Source organism: Schistocerca gregaria, chromosome 2, assembly GCF_023897955.1.
Source record: "Schistocerca gregaria isolate iqSchGreg1 chromosome 2, iqSchGreg1.2, whole genome shotgun sequence".
Lineage (NCBI taxonomy): Eukaryota > Metazoa > Arthropoda > Insecta > Orthoptera > Acrididae > Schistocerca > Schistocerca gregaria.
In genome coordinates this window covers 70323211-70338558 of record NC_064921.1, presented here as the reverse complement: position 1 = coordinate 70338558, position 15348 = coordinate 70323211, and the positions used below count along the sequence as shown (strand labels likewise).

The following is a 15348-nucleotide window of genomic DNA, read 5'->3' as shown; positions in this document are numbered from 1 at the left end:
GGCCTGAGAGCTTGCCGAGAATTGTTAACTAATATTCGGTGGTATGGCGATGCCACCGCAATTTGCCACAACCATAGTTCATCACTGATGGATCTAAAGCAAGCTTGACGAAGTCAAACCACAGCGTCTCACACAGTTTTTCCAATGCGTCGCTTTGAGATGCCTGCATTCTGGATCCTGAAGGTGGGCTACATTCCTCTTCCACATGCCTCGACAATACCACACCCTCTGCCACTGTTTTTGGAGAAGGCTGTAGGTCGTGGCTCATCATCAAGAATGGAAATTATGAGCCCTTAAGAAACATATATTCAAGAAGACTTACTGAATGTCTACTGACATAAGTGTGTCCAGGTCAGCCCGCCAAGCTTGCAGTCCCAAGTATCGGCAAGGTTCAGTTCATGCACCCAGCAGATTGCGTTCCGGGCATGTGGCCAGATGGGGATGTTGGCCCTTCCGAGATACACGACTTAAGTCGCCCCCCAGAAAAATATTGTCATAATGGCCCACAAATAAGGGGCGACCTCACCTGAACAGAATCGCTGCAGTTCCTGTCGCTTCGCCGTGCCCGAGGAAGTGTAAACTCTGACGATTTGGATACCATGGAAGATCACAGCAAGACCCATGTCTGACGACAGGTTAGCCACTTCATCAACCTCATGCATTCTTTTAGAAGTATAGCTGTCCCACTACCACTGTCAGCACATAGCATGGGATAAGCAACGTAACCATAGACAGCCAGAAACCTTTAGGAAAACTTCATGCAGGAGGCGAACATCGATATCTGACACCCTCAACATTTCACGTGCCAATCGTAGTTTACAGGTGTACCAATGGTGTTCACATTGATCGAGCCAGTTCTGTAAGCTCGTCGCGGAACTGTGACTTCTGGGACACTCAATGAGGCAGAAAGAACAGCAGTGTGCATGAGTATCGTCTCAGCATGCGACACATCTCCATCCAGTAGACGGGAGTTTTGTGTTCTATATCATCAGACGACACAGAAGTGCTTGGATTCTATGTGTCAAATGGAATGCTTGTCGAGTCTGAAGGCTTTGTTTTGTCTGCGTTGGAAGAGTGGTGCTGGCTCTGCTGCCGTTCAGCATTCGTAGATGTGGCATCAGCTACTTGCGATGATGATTTTACCTACGATGCAGGGCGGGTTTATGGTTCTGCCACAGAATTGTCCATCAAGAACTGATTTTGTTAAGTGGGATCCTCAACGTCTTGAGACTGTGACCGGCAGGTGTCAGATGGAGCGATCCGACGTCTCCTCAGTGGGCGTTGTTTACGCACCTGGTGGTCAGCTTCCTGAGAACCCTGGTGGTCCTGACGGCCAAGCACAAAAGCATCGGCAGGCACGACCACTGAGTTGAGGTCCATCCCACGTGCTGCAGATTGCTCACCACCCGACAACGCAGGCACTGCAGGAGAAAGGGCACAGTGTAACTAACCTGTTACTACGGGTTATTACGTTATTATTGGGAATGTAAATACGTATTGCTTGTGAAGTTAACTTGAGAAGGTTAGGGTCGCCACCGACTATAACCATACAACTAATCGAAGGTTTGGTCGAGTCGGAAAATAAATTAACGTGATCACAGACCGAAAACTCACAAAAATGCATACGTTGTGAGGTCGCTCATAGCGGATACGATACAATTAATAGTATTGCCCGTGCACTGTTCACGACAATCAAACATTTAAAATAAAATAGAAAGTGCATGAACATAAGATCAGCTCCCAGCAACACAACTGAAAATAAGACTTAATCTAAAGTGTTTGTTATAAAATACAAGGGGAGATTAATCATTGGACCTGTGCATAAGGAAACGCATTGGATGTGCGAACGGGAAAGCTACGAGGTGAGTGGCTTAGGTGCAAAAACGTAATCTCGGAACACAAGAGAAATTGTAGATAAAATCATTTATTCCTTGGATAAGGATGTGAGGCATGTACACGATTCCTGATAACACGTGGTTTGTGGAGACACAATTTCTAAGTATAGTGCCCAAATTCCAACAATATCACATCAGACAATCATGTTAACATTATCTAAAACAAACATGCGATCGGACAGTTAGTGATGCCGGTAACCCAACAACTATAATGTTCTACCACGTGGTTGGTTCCCCACGGACGAAAGACACATAAGGCAAGGAAAATTTACTAGAAGGCAAAGCTATAAACATTTAGAAAGATGAAAGCTTATACAGACAAAGCTGAAGGCAAACAGACATTCATACAGAAGCGAGTGCTCACTTCTTATTGACACCTTTGTGTGGCGCTCTTCCGGCGGATCCAAGTCTGCTACAGAAATTTTCTAAAAGAAAAATCTGCCAAAGTTTTGCATTCCTTGCTGCGACAAGGCAAAGCAATCTTCCAGATTTGAAAAGCGAGACCAAAAGCTGACAGCTCTCCCCTCGCCAAGTAACAGCGCGCCACCAGGTCAGTCTAACTCACTCTTCTTCGACTAGAGCAGAGCTGTGGACGCTTCCCGTACCGGCTGCAGACTGCCTTCCCGCGTGGCCCGGACACCCAAAGATGCCATTTCCGCCACCAACCTAACGCAGGTGGATTTCTCACAAGTAGCGAAAACCTCTTCGGCTACTTGATTACTACGCGAGTTGGCTATTCTGTATACTCCTGCTGCATCTGTACGACTATCGCAGACTTTCTGCAGCAGACTACGCCACCGTCTAGCAACGTGACACAAAACCACATTCATTCAATCACGCCACTATGAGAGTAAAGAGAAAAGGGAAAGGAAACAAGGAAAAGAAAGAGAAATGGTAATGAAAATGGGCTACCGGACTAATGAAAGGTGGCTACAGGACCCTTTCAACAGGCACAGGTGTAGTTCTGTCTGCAACACCATGAGGTACTACTATTGGTGGTGATGGTACAGTAGTAGAAGTCAGTGCAGATCACCAGTGGAGGTCGCTTTGGAGAACCTCAATCTATGTCAGCAGAAGTTTTGTTGGGCTGGTTATGACCCACTCGTCCCCAGACAGTAACTTTGTGAGCATCGGGAATGGAGAAGTCCTTCTTGGCCACATACCGAGCACGTCTTCTGCTGGCCATCATAAACTATAATAGCTTTGGATTCACCGGTACACAAGCCGGACGGAATATGTTTGATAGCTCGATGTGAATCTGTTTTACCCCACTAAGATCCGGGTATATGGTAAATTGAACTCACTTTTCAGTTGTGTGGCTAATCACAATCCATTATGGGCAGAACGCATATACCATCATTTCTGAAGGGACATTGAAAGGCAGTTCAAATACACAGAATGTCTGACGTCCAAGGCCCACATGTTCCACAGTTAAATAATCAATGTGTCCATTAGAGTGACAGAAATTAAGACTACTTCCAGCTACACAGACAGATGTATGCCAACAAGATCGTTACAATCAATCCTTACTTTACCTCTGAATAACTGTTCGATTTCAAATGGCATCGCTACAATCAGTCTTTACTTTATCTCTGATACACTGTTCGATTTCAAGTAGCTTCGGTAATGAGTATTCAGTCGAAAACCGTATTTTCAGCGTCGCATCAGCCATTCTCCTTCTAATAAAATAGAGCGCGATAAGACGGCTGGATCACAGAATAAAATTTTGTACAAGTTTCGCGGCGAGAACGTAAACAGGATGCCCATGCCACTCCGGTGCTGCGAGCAGATTCCCGCTGCGGCCATCAGGACATGGTCCCTGACAGGCTCACATTTCGCTGAAATGCAGCGTCCTTCACCCATTATATTCACTACTCGCAAATCTTGATTCCCGTAGGAGTTCGGATGATATTTGTGCATTCGCACTGAAACAAATGACGAGGAAAAGATATATGATACACTGCTCATTCATTTCTCATCACCAGTCACCGTTCATGCTACACATCATTCGTCCAAAAATTTTCGTGACTGATCCCTACTGTGTAAGTGACGTCAGCACAGTAATTACTGTGTATATGAAGTAGTGTTTATTTCTACATTCTCGGTGAACAAGTATTTCTTCTACCTACTCATGAAGAGTTTGCCGAGGACGTTCCCACCTTACAAAATAACAACAACCGTATCCATAAGGCTGCACGCATATTATCGTGCTATGATGGCTATCTTGGCAACCTATTACACCACTAGTAGTCCGCTAATTCAGCCGATCTTTCGGCCTTACAAAATCTAGAACTACAAGGAGCAGCAGATGAAACATAGCAATCAAGATCCTCGCCTACTCTTAAACCACAGCACCGACTTCAACTTGCTGTGTGAAAGGAATTTCTTTTGGGCGTAAAAAAGGTGTAAATGATAATTACTTGAAACCCGGGATCTCCTGCTTACATGGCAGACGCTCTATCCATCAGAGCCACCGAGGACACAGATGAACAGCGCGACTGCAGGGACCTATCGATTGCATGCTTCCCAGGAGACCCATATTTCCAACTGTCCACAATCTACATATGTAATTTACGTAACAGATATGTGCCCATCTACTCATTCCTCGCACACACTAAGGTGACGATTCCCGTAAGAGTTCGAGCAAGCTATGCGCCTTCGCATAGACGAAGGTCAATGGCCGGGTAGCCTTTAACTATATCGAGGTATATCAACAACACCTGTCGGCAGCTGAAGGTTTCAGTTAATTATCATTTATTCTATAGAAGCTGCACGGTCATCAATGGTATCTGTTCTTTCGAGAAAAGTTGCTATCTTCATATATAAAAGAGGTGTAGCTCACGACATGCGAATGCTCAAATTTTATTCATCCAGTATTTGAGAATGAGAGAACTTAGTGGTTTCAACAAACTTTTCACGCGATCTATCGCTAACGACCTCAACAAAATTATGAAATGAAAAAAAGTGTATTGCTTTCTATATTTTCTCTTTTCATTCAGTAAAACTGTCGCATCAGGCTTGTCGCTTTAATTTACCACTTCTTAACTACAAACTGTATTCATGACACATTTTTCAGACGGTATTCACTTACACACCGAATGAAACTGCGAAAGATCCATACCGAAAGACTGGAAAGTTGCACAGGTCACACCAATACAAGAAAGGTAGTAGGAGTAATCAACCAAATTACAGGACCATATCATTAACATCGATATGCAGCAAGATTTTGGATCATATATTGTGTTCGAACATTATGAATTACATCGAAGAAAACGGTCTATTGACAGAGAGTCAACACGGATATAGGAAACATCGTTCTTGTGAAACACAACTAGCTCTTTATTCGCACGAAGTGTTGAGTGCTATTGACAAGTCATTTCAAATTGATTCCGTATTTTTGGATTTCCGGAAGGCTTTTGATACTCTACCACACAAGCAGCTTGTACTGAAATTGCGTGCTTACAGAATATCGTCTCAGTTAAGTGACTGGATTCGTGATTTCCTGTCAGAGTGGTCACAGTTTGTAGTAGTTGACGGAAAGTCATCGAATAAAACAGAGGTGGAGGGGAGGAGACTAGTGTTTAACGTCCCGTCGAGAGACGGAGCGGAAGCTCGGGTGAGGGAAGGATGGGGAAGGAAATTGGCCGTGCCCTTTCAAAGGAACCATCCCGGCATTTGCCTGAAACGATTTAGGGAAATCACGGAAAACCTAAATCAGGATGGCCGGAGACGGGATTGAACCGTCGTCCTCCCGAATGCGAGCCCAGTGTGCTAAAGAACAGAGGTGGTTTCTGGCGTTCCCCAAGGCAGTGTTATACGCTCTTTGCTGTTCCTTATATGTATAAACGATTTTTAAGACAATCTGAAGAGCCGTCTTGGGTTGTTTGCCGATAACACTGTCGTTTATCCACTAGTAAAGTCACCAGAAGATCAAAACAAATTGCAAAACGATTTAGTAAAGGTATCTCTATGGTGCGAAAATTGGCAATCGACCCTAAATAGCGAAAAGTATGAGATAATCCAGATGACTGCTAAAAGAAATCCGTTAAACGATAAACCAGTCAAATCTAAAGCCCGTAAAATCGACTAAATATCTGGGAATCACAATTACAAACCACTTAAATTGGAAGACGACATTGAAAATGTTGTGGGGAAGTGTAACCAAAGACTGCGTTTTATTGGAGGATGGGGGGGGGGGGGATATTTAGAAAATGTACCAGATCTCTTAAAGAGAGTGCCTACACTACGCTTGTCCGTCCTCTATCATAATACTGCTGCACGATTTGGGATCCTTACCAGATAGGACTGACGGAGTACATCGAAAAAGTTCAAAGAAAAGCAGCACGTTTTGCATTATCGCGAAATAGGGGAAAGCTTGTCACTGAAATGATACACCATTTGGGATGGACAGCATTAAAACAAGGGCTTTTTTCGTTGCAGCGGAATCTTCTCACGAAATTTCAATCACCAACTTTCTCCCCCGAATGCGAAAATATTTTGTTGACGTCGACCTACTTAAGGAGGAATTATCAACACAATAAAATATATAAGAGCTCGTTTCTTCCGCGCGCTATACGAGATTGGAATAATAGAGAATTGTGAAGGTGGTTCGATGAACCCTCTGATAAGCACTTAAATGTGATTTACAGAGTATCCATTTAGATGTAGATGTAGACGTCGATGTAACATTATTTTAAAAAAACAGCCTTGATAGCAGCCGATGTTAACTTCTGAGCTGTTTCGGTCTTTTAATTACGGTTTATCATCAGAATTTGCTCTGTAATAACAAAAGTGAAAGTGGTATGTTAGATAGAGAAGTCAATGATGTAAGAGAATACTATAAAACGATGCTTCATTACCCATTCGGATGGCGACGGTGGATACTGACCGGCTGTGGAGGCCTCAGTCACTGTGACTGATGCTAATGGCTCAGCAGCCACCAGTTATGTAGGGTAAAGGGAGGGCTCTCCAGAGCCGAAGGCACCGCCTTCAGCCAATGGGGATCAACTTACGTACCATTTTGAGTCTTCATATTTAATACTTATCTTTTAAATTGAACTAATGAAGAAATGAGTTTATATTTATTAGGGTTCGTAATCTACACTCCTGGAAATGGAAAAAAGAACACATTGACACCGCTGTGTCAGACCCACCATACTTGCTCCGGACACTGCGAGAGGGCTGTACAAGCAATGATCACACGCACGGCACAGCGGACACACCAGGCACCACGGTGTTGGCCGTCGAATGGCGCTAGCTGCGCAGCATTTGTGCACCGCCGCCGTCAGTGTCAGCCAGTTTGAGGTGGCATACGGAGCTCCATCGCAGTCTTTAACACTGGTAGCATGCCGTGACAGTGTGGACGTGAACCATATGTGCAGTTGACGGACTTTGAGCGAGGGCGTATAGTGGGCATGCGGGGGGCCGGGTGGACATACCGCCGAATTGCTCAACACGTGGGGCGTGAGGTCTCCATAGTACATCGATGTTGTCGCCAGTGGTCAGCGGAAGGTGCACGTGCCCGTCGCCCTGGGACCGGACCGCAGCGACGCACGGATGCACGCCAAGACCGTAGGATCCTACGCAGTGCCGTAGGGGACCGCACCGCCACTTCCCAGCAAATTAGGGACACTGTTGCTCGTGGGGTATCGGCGAGGACCATTCGCAACCGTCTCCATGAAGCTGGGCTACGGTCCCGCACACCGTTAGGCCGTCTTCCGCTCACGCCCCAACATCGTGCACCCCGCCTCCAGTGGTGTCGCGACAGGCGTGAATGGAGGGACGAATGGAGACGTGTCGTCTTCAGCGATGAGAGTCGCTTCTGCCTTGGTGCCAATGATGGTCGTATGCGTGTTTGGCGCCGTGCAGGTGAGCGCCACAATCAGGACTGCATACGACCGAGGCACACAGGGCCAACACCCGGCAACATGGTGTGGGGAGCGTTCTCCTACACTGGCCGTACACCTCTGGTGATCGTCGAGGGGACACTGAATAGTGCACGGTACATCCAAACCGTCATCGAACCCATCGTTCTACCATTCCTAGACCGGCAAGGGAACTTGCTGTTCCAACAGGACAATGCACGTCCGCATGTATCCCGTGCCACCCAACGTGCTCTAGAAGGTGTAAGTCAACTACCCTGGCCAGCAAGATCTCCGGATCTGTCCCCCATTGAGCATGTTTGGGACTGGATGAAGCGTCGTCTCACGTGGTCTGCACGTCCAGCACGAACGCTGGTCCAACTGAGGCGCCAGGTGGAAATGGCATGGCAAGCCGTTCCACAGGACTACATCCAGCATCTCTACGATCGTCTCCATGGGAGAATAGCAGCCTGAATTGCTGCGAAAGGTGGATATACACTGTACTAGTTCCGACATTGTGCATGCTCTGTTGCCTGTGTCTATGTGCCTGTGGTTCTGTCAGTGTGATCATGTGATGTATCTGACCCCAGGAATGTGTCAATAAAGTTTCCCCTTCCTGGGACAATGAATTCATGGTGTTCTTATTTCAATTTCCAGGAGTGTATATTACTGCCAGCCTCATAAAGTCTCCGCTCATCAGACTTTTGTCTCTGTCTTGTATTCCTTCCCAAACATTTCGGCAGTGTTTCATGGATTGAGAGCACGCAGTAGTATTGCTTTTAATTCGTACATCGGGTGTGAACGCTAAGCTAGGCGGCCCCCTTTGTTGTGTTCCGGAGGGGTGGACTACGTGACAGCACCGAGTTTCTCACTCTCCCTTCTCTCATGTTCTGCAGCACGAAAATACTAACCTACACACGCACCCGTTACAGTCACCAAAACATAACAGACACACTTAGACACACAGCTCACACTTCGCGACGGAAAAATGCCCGCGGACATGAAGGATACGAAAAACCTTCCCAACTAGGCGGCTGAACCTGCCCTTAGGGTCTCCCAGCCATTAACGCCATACGATTTCACTTTACTAGTAGACTTACATGACTTCCCAGTAACATAACGCACGATGTGAATAATCATTACCAAGTCTCGTTCAACTGTAACTCTTCGGGGTTACGCTAATAAAGACTCAGCTACATCACATTAATAACTGAATCAAATGCATACAATACAAAACAAAAACGTTGTTATTAGAAATAAAAGTTCTCATGCTTCAGCGACGATCGGGAACTACAGGGATAAGAGTAACACCCATTTCACAAGACATTCTGTAAACGTGACTTCATGATGATGTCACACGCAGTATTGGCAACCGCAGGAATTGCTATAAGTTTTGTAACAAGGAAGAATATGAATGTAATTTTTTCATCGTCCGAGTCAGCAGAAATGCTGTCCTACTACGTTCCTGGCTAAGCACGCACTTGGAAATCTGCTCATATTACAAAATGAAGAGCCAAATGTTTGTTAAAAGGAGTAACACAATTTTATGGCTGCTCGTGTCAGTTGCAGCAATTTAAACTGTCCTCCTAGATTCCTATCTAACCACACGCTTGGAAATCGGTACATATTCGGATATAAAGAGCCAAATATTTCTAGGAAGAATGTGAATTTTATTGCCTCTCGTTTCACTCGCGGCAGTTAAAGCTGTCCTCTTAGGTTCCTGCCCAACCCACTCTCGTAAATCGCCAAACATTTATTTCTTCATCCATTCTCTCCTCAAAAATGTAAGTAACATCGAATATCGTAGAACATTCGTAAAAAAAAACCCAGAATGTGTTAACAACTCCAAGATAAAAAACAAAATATTTTCGACTATGTTATCCATTACGCTGGCACTTAGCCATGTGGCATTACTTTCTTGTCTTGGTTGTCATAGCACATCTTGAAAGATTATTTCGTTGATGTGTTATTAACTGACATTTAATGATGACTGAGAGTTTAGGCTAAATTTTGAGTACGTCGTTACCTTCAAATGGAATGCTGCAAATTATAATACAAGCGCGTTTCGTGCTCAATTTGTAAATTGTTGATCATAAGAACTCACTCCTGTGATAACTCTCTTATTAGAAAGTATTAACCGTCGATAAATCATTTGTGACGTTTAATTACAATAATAATTCTAATGAATCGTACCAAGAAAGAAAGGGCGTCTTTTTTTTGCAGTAGATATCCGATACGCATGCATGAATCCTTGTGAGAGACTGTATCGAACGCTAACTGAAGTGGTACCAGTTACTGCGGTCTTCGATACTGAATGTGACTTCAAAATGACATCACGTCTGCAGAAAGTCTTGCGAAATGAGTGTTACCCGTGGCAATACCGAGCCGCGCGAGAAAGACCTAGCACATTACGCTACTCATTCTCTGAGGAGCGATGGCATTAGACGCATTTACAGCTGGTGACCAGGCACTCGGTACGGATCGGTCTTCAGATTGGTTAGCTGGTTGGTTAGAGGGGAGGGGACCAAACAACGAGGTCATTGGTCCCATCGGATAAGGGAAGGATGAAGAAGGAAATCGGCTGTGCTTTTTCATTGGAACCATCGCGGCATTTGCCCGAAGCGATTTAGCGAAATTACGGAAAACGTAAATCAGGGTCACCGGACGCGGGTTTGAACCATCGTACCGAATGAGAGTCCACTGTGCGACGTCGATTGGTAGTCTTCAGAGGCATCACACATTCTCTCGCTGATCGGCCGTTACTTGATAAAGAAAACAGAATTTTTCGTAGTAAAATCATATACTTACATTTAATTTAAAGCATAATAAAGCTTCACAGACTGTATAGTACATAAATTTAGTTGGCTGCTGCGAGAAATGAGAGTCGCAAACGAGATTTGTGACACTACGAAACGGAGATTCAAATCTGAGTGGACGACAAAAAAACTGTGGACGTTTGGTGTTTATAGAAGCTTCTGGGAGGAGCGTTGTTTACGTCCGCGAGATGCGAGCCCTTTAAACCCCAGCGGTGCAGCCCGGCAACCAGTTCATCGCGCCCCCCCCCCCCCCCCCGGCCCCCTCTTCCTGTGTGTACGTGTGTCGGTGAAGCGTGAACCTGCCACCGCACCGGAGGTGGGCGGACGGGTTGGGGAAGCCGTCCCTCGTGGCCCCACAAAAAAAGGAGCACCGAGCGCAGCGCTCGCTCGAACCGGTCCCCACAGAGGACGGGCTGCCCTTGGTGGCCGCTGCGGCTGTTGCCGCTGGTGCTGCGGCCTGGACCACGACGGCTAGGAGGGTAGCCGCCCAGCACTTGCCGTGTTAGAACCCCAAGGATACTAGCTGGCATCCAAAAGTCCCCCAATTATATGTTGGTGTGGTCTTCAGTCCGAAAAATGGTTTGATGCAGCCGTCCACCCAACTACTGCAAGCTACAGCCATTTGAACTTGTTTGCTATAGTCATCCCTTGGTCTCCTTCTACATTGCCTGAAGCCCTACTTCCCTCCAGTACCAAATTAACGATTCCTTGATGCCTCAGGATGCGCCATGATCAACCGATGCCTTCTTTTTGTCGAGCTGTGCCATAAATTTCATTTCCCCCCGATTTGATTCAGTACCTCCCCAACAGTTTCTTGGTCTACTCAATTAGAACCTGCAGTTTCTTCTGTAACACCATGTTTCGATATAGTTTATTATCATTTTTCTCTTCTGAACTTTCGTACAAAGCTACACACCAAACAAATAGCTTCAGAGAATACTTCTCAACACTTCAGTTCGAAGTCAAGACATGCCTTCTCTTCAGAAATTCTTTTCTTGCTATACCTAGTCTAGATTTTACATACTTTCTATTTGGGCCGTCATCAGTTATTTTGCTAACAAAACACCAAAACTCCTCTACAACTTTCACTGCCTCATTTAGTCTAATTCCCCTTGCATTGCCTGACTGAATTCGACTACATCCCATTATCCTTGTTTTACTTTTGTTGACGTCCATCTTTTCAAGACAGTATCCATTCCATTCACCTGCTCTTTCAAGACTTCTGCCGTCTCTGTTAGAACTACAATGTCATCGGTAAATATCAAAGTTTTAACTCTTGTTCCTGAACTTGAATTCGTTACCCAAATTTTACTTTGGTTCCTTTTACTGCTTGCTCAGTGTGCAAACAATAAATCTGCATAGGCCACAACCCTGTCTCACTCCCGACTCAACCACTGCTTTCCCTTTCATGTCCTCCAACACTTATAAGAGCAGTTTGGTTTATGGTTTATGTACAAGTTGTACGTAATCTTTTGCTCCCTGTATTTTATTACTATTAGTTTCATAATTTCAAATGGAGTATTGCAGTCAACACTGTCAAAAGTTTTCCCCAAGTCTACCAATGTTATAAACATGTGTTTGCCTTTTTTAATGTATCTGCTAAGTTAAGACATAGGGTCAGTATTGCTTCAGGTGTTCCTGTTTACTTCCACCAGTACACTTCTTCCACCTTGGAAAAGTCACAGAACTTCTGTATACCCTGCGGGACTGGCATTCCAGGGAGAAACGATTTTGCCAGGAACTGGCTCAGCTAAAGCATATGACTTTCTATCCAGAACGTATCTGCAGTGGAGAGTGTGTTGGTTTGACACTTCCTGGCGGATTAAAAACGCGTGCCAGATCTGAACTCGGAAGCTTTGCCTTTTGCGAGCCGATGGCCAACTGACTGAGCTATCACAAGGCACGGCTTATGCCCCCTCTGCCAAATATCCTTTCTGCCAGGAGTGCTAGTCTCACAAGGTATGCAGGAGAACTTCTGCGAATTTTCTATGGCAGAAGATGTGAACTGGTGGAAGCAAATCTGCAGCTGCGGATAGTGACTCTCTCTCTCTTGGATAGTTCAGTCGGTGGAGCGTTTGCTCGAGAAAGACGTTTTCGAGTTCCGGTCTGGCACACAGCTTTAATCCACCAGAAAGTTTCAAATCAGGACGCAAGCCGTTGCAATGGAAAACTCTTAAGCAGTCGCTTTGGGAGCAAATACACCTATTCCAACGTTTCTTCCGCTTTTGAAAACCCCCTAGAAGTTTTCTTTGTTTCTTTTATGTAGTATTTTTACGGCCCACCGCGATTCCGTTTGAATCTCCTCCACTGTATCAAATTTTCGCCCCTTCAACTAGATTTTCTTCTCCGAGAAGAGAAAAAAGCCATTCAGCTAAGCCTGGCGAATAGGGATGGTACGTAAGAACTGTCACCTTATGTTTAGTAAAAAAGGAACCCTGATTAATATAAGGCTGTATAGGGGTGTGCAATTTTATAGTGGAGCACACAGTTGTTTGTACGCGATTTCTGTGGACTTCTTTTTCTAACGTCTTTCCCCAAACGTCGTGATAGAATTCTTTATTGATCACCTGACCATAAGGAACGGCATATTTATGAACGATCCTGTCACTATCAGAAAACGGACCGACATGGACTTGATGTCACTCTTGACGTGGAGAGCATTTTTGGCCAGAATGAGAAAGAATACCTCGACTGCGGCGAAAGCAGCTTAGTTACAGAGTCATAGCCATAAATCTAATTTTCGGCGCCAGCAACAACATTTGAAAAGAGATTTTGTATCGTTTTGAAGCAGCTGTTTAAGTTCTCTGCAGTCTTCCAAACCTGCTACATCTGATTTTCTTGTCGCAGTCGTCGTACAAACTTTGCAGCAATCTTCCATCTTTCTCATGTTCCATTCTTACAGTAGTGTTTGCACCATTGTTATGTGTAATGATCACGAGAAATTTTTCTCTGTTTTTTTTCTTTTCTTTTAATGCATGCTTCATTCTAAAATCATTGTCTTGGAATATCATTTCATACGAAAGGTTACTCTCCCCATCCAGCTGTTTAACGAAGGCTTATCATTACTCGTTACCACAGTACACCACAAGGTATGCAGCTATGTGCTTGTTGTTTGCTGATGTACTTTCGAAAAATCTGCAACAATGCTGTCGAGAGGAGAGGTAAGTGGAAATTTTGATTAGCGCCAGATAATTGTTTTACTACGGTTGCGCATTTAATATAAAGACAAGTTGTGTTCAGACCAGTTACGTAAAGATCAACCCCCTCCACAGACCCTGGCGGACCCAGCGGTACCGACCGGCCGCCGTGTCATCCTCAGCCACAGGCGTCCCGGATACGGATTTGGAGGGGCATGTGGTCAGCACACCGCTCTCCCGGCCGTATGTCAGTTTCCGAGACCGGAGCCGCTGCCTCTAGATCAAGTGGCTCCTCAGTTTTGCCTCACAAGGGATGAGTGCACCCAGCTTGCCAACAGCGCTCGGCAGACCGGATGGTCAATGCAAGTGCTAGCCCAGCCCGACAACGCTTCGGTGATCTGACGGGAACTGGTGTTATCACTGCGGCATGGCCGTTGGCTCACACCAGTTACAGTTCAGTTCAAATTAGGTTCCGTTTAGCCAAAAGATAGCGTACGAGTTTTAAAAAGTGGTTCAAATGGCTCTGAGCACTAGAACTTAGAACTACTTAACCCTAACTAACCATAGGACACCACGCACATCCATGCCCGAGGCAGGATTCGAACCTGCGACCGTAGAGGTCGCGCGGTTCCAGACTGAAGCCCCTAGAACCGCTCGGCCACTTTGGCCGGCTACGAGTTTAAGTTGGATAACACATTGTGGCTACGTAGTTTTGGTAATACGAAGAGAATAGAATGGGAGGTAATTCTGAGTTAAATTTCATTCACAAATATATAGTGGGGAGGTTGCGAATATACTGAAGAGCAGAGAATTGGTACACCAGCCTAATATCGTCCCCGAGAGCACGCAGGAGCGCCGCAAAACGACGTGGCGTGGACTCGAATAATGTCTGAAGTAGTGCTGGAGGGAATCGACACCATGAACCCTGCAGTGCTGTCCATAAATCTGTAACAGTACGGTGGGTCAGCACGATGCAAGGCATCCCAGACATGCTCAATAATGTTCGTGTTTGGGGAGTCTGGTCCCCAGCGGAAGTGATTAAACTCAGAATAGTGTTACTGGAGCCACTCTCAACAATTCTGGACCTCAGTAGTCATTTGACATCGTGAAAGAGCAGAATGGGGCACTCCGCAGAACTAACGGACTTCGAACGTGGTCATTTGACTGGGTGTCACTTGTGTCATACGTCTGTACGTGAGATTTTCACACTCTTAAACATCCCTAGACGCACTGTTTACGATATGATAGTGAAGTGGAAACGTGAATGGACACATCCAGCACAAAAGCGTACAGACCGACCTCATCTGTCGACTAACTGAGACCGCCGCCATTTGAAGAGGGTCGTAATGTGTGACGTAACGGTTGTGTATCAGTTCTGGACGTGTGGGGTGTCGCATCGTCTTGCTGGAATTATCAAAGTCCTTCGGAATGCATAGCGGACATGAATGGATGCAGGTGATCAGACATAATGCTTACGTACGTGCCACATGTCCGAGTGGTTGGTTGGTTGGTTTGGGGGATTCAAGGGACCAGACTGCTACTGTCATCGGACCCTGTCCGAGTGGTAACTAGACGCACCAGTGGTCTCATATTACTCTATCTACAAACGCCCCACACCATTACAGCGTCTCCACCAGCT

At 45.5% G+C, this 15348-nt stretch overlaps 1 protein-coding gene across 1 annotated transcript in view; it reads right to left on the bottom strand.

Moving 5' to 3' along the window:
- Positions 1 to 15348, bottom strand: part of LOC126336339 (uncharacterized) — a 398976-nt gene that overhangs the window by 16064 nt on the left and 367564 nt on the right. Inside the window, exon 2 of the mRNA XM_049999903.1 lies at positions 1294 to 1421. Within this exon, the coding sequence (XP_049855860.1) occupies positions 1294 to 1421 (128 nt within the window). The remainder of the gene's footprint in view (positions 1 to 1293; positions 1422 to 15348) is intronic.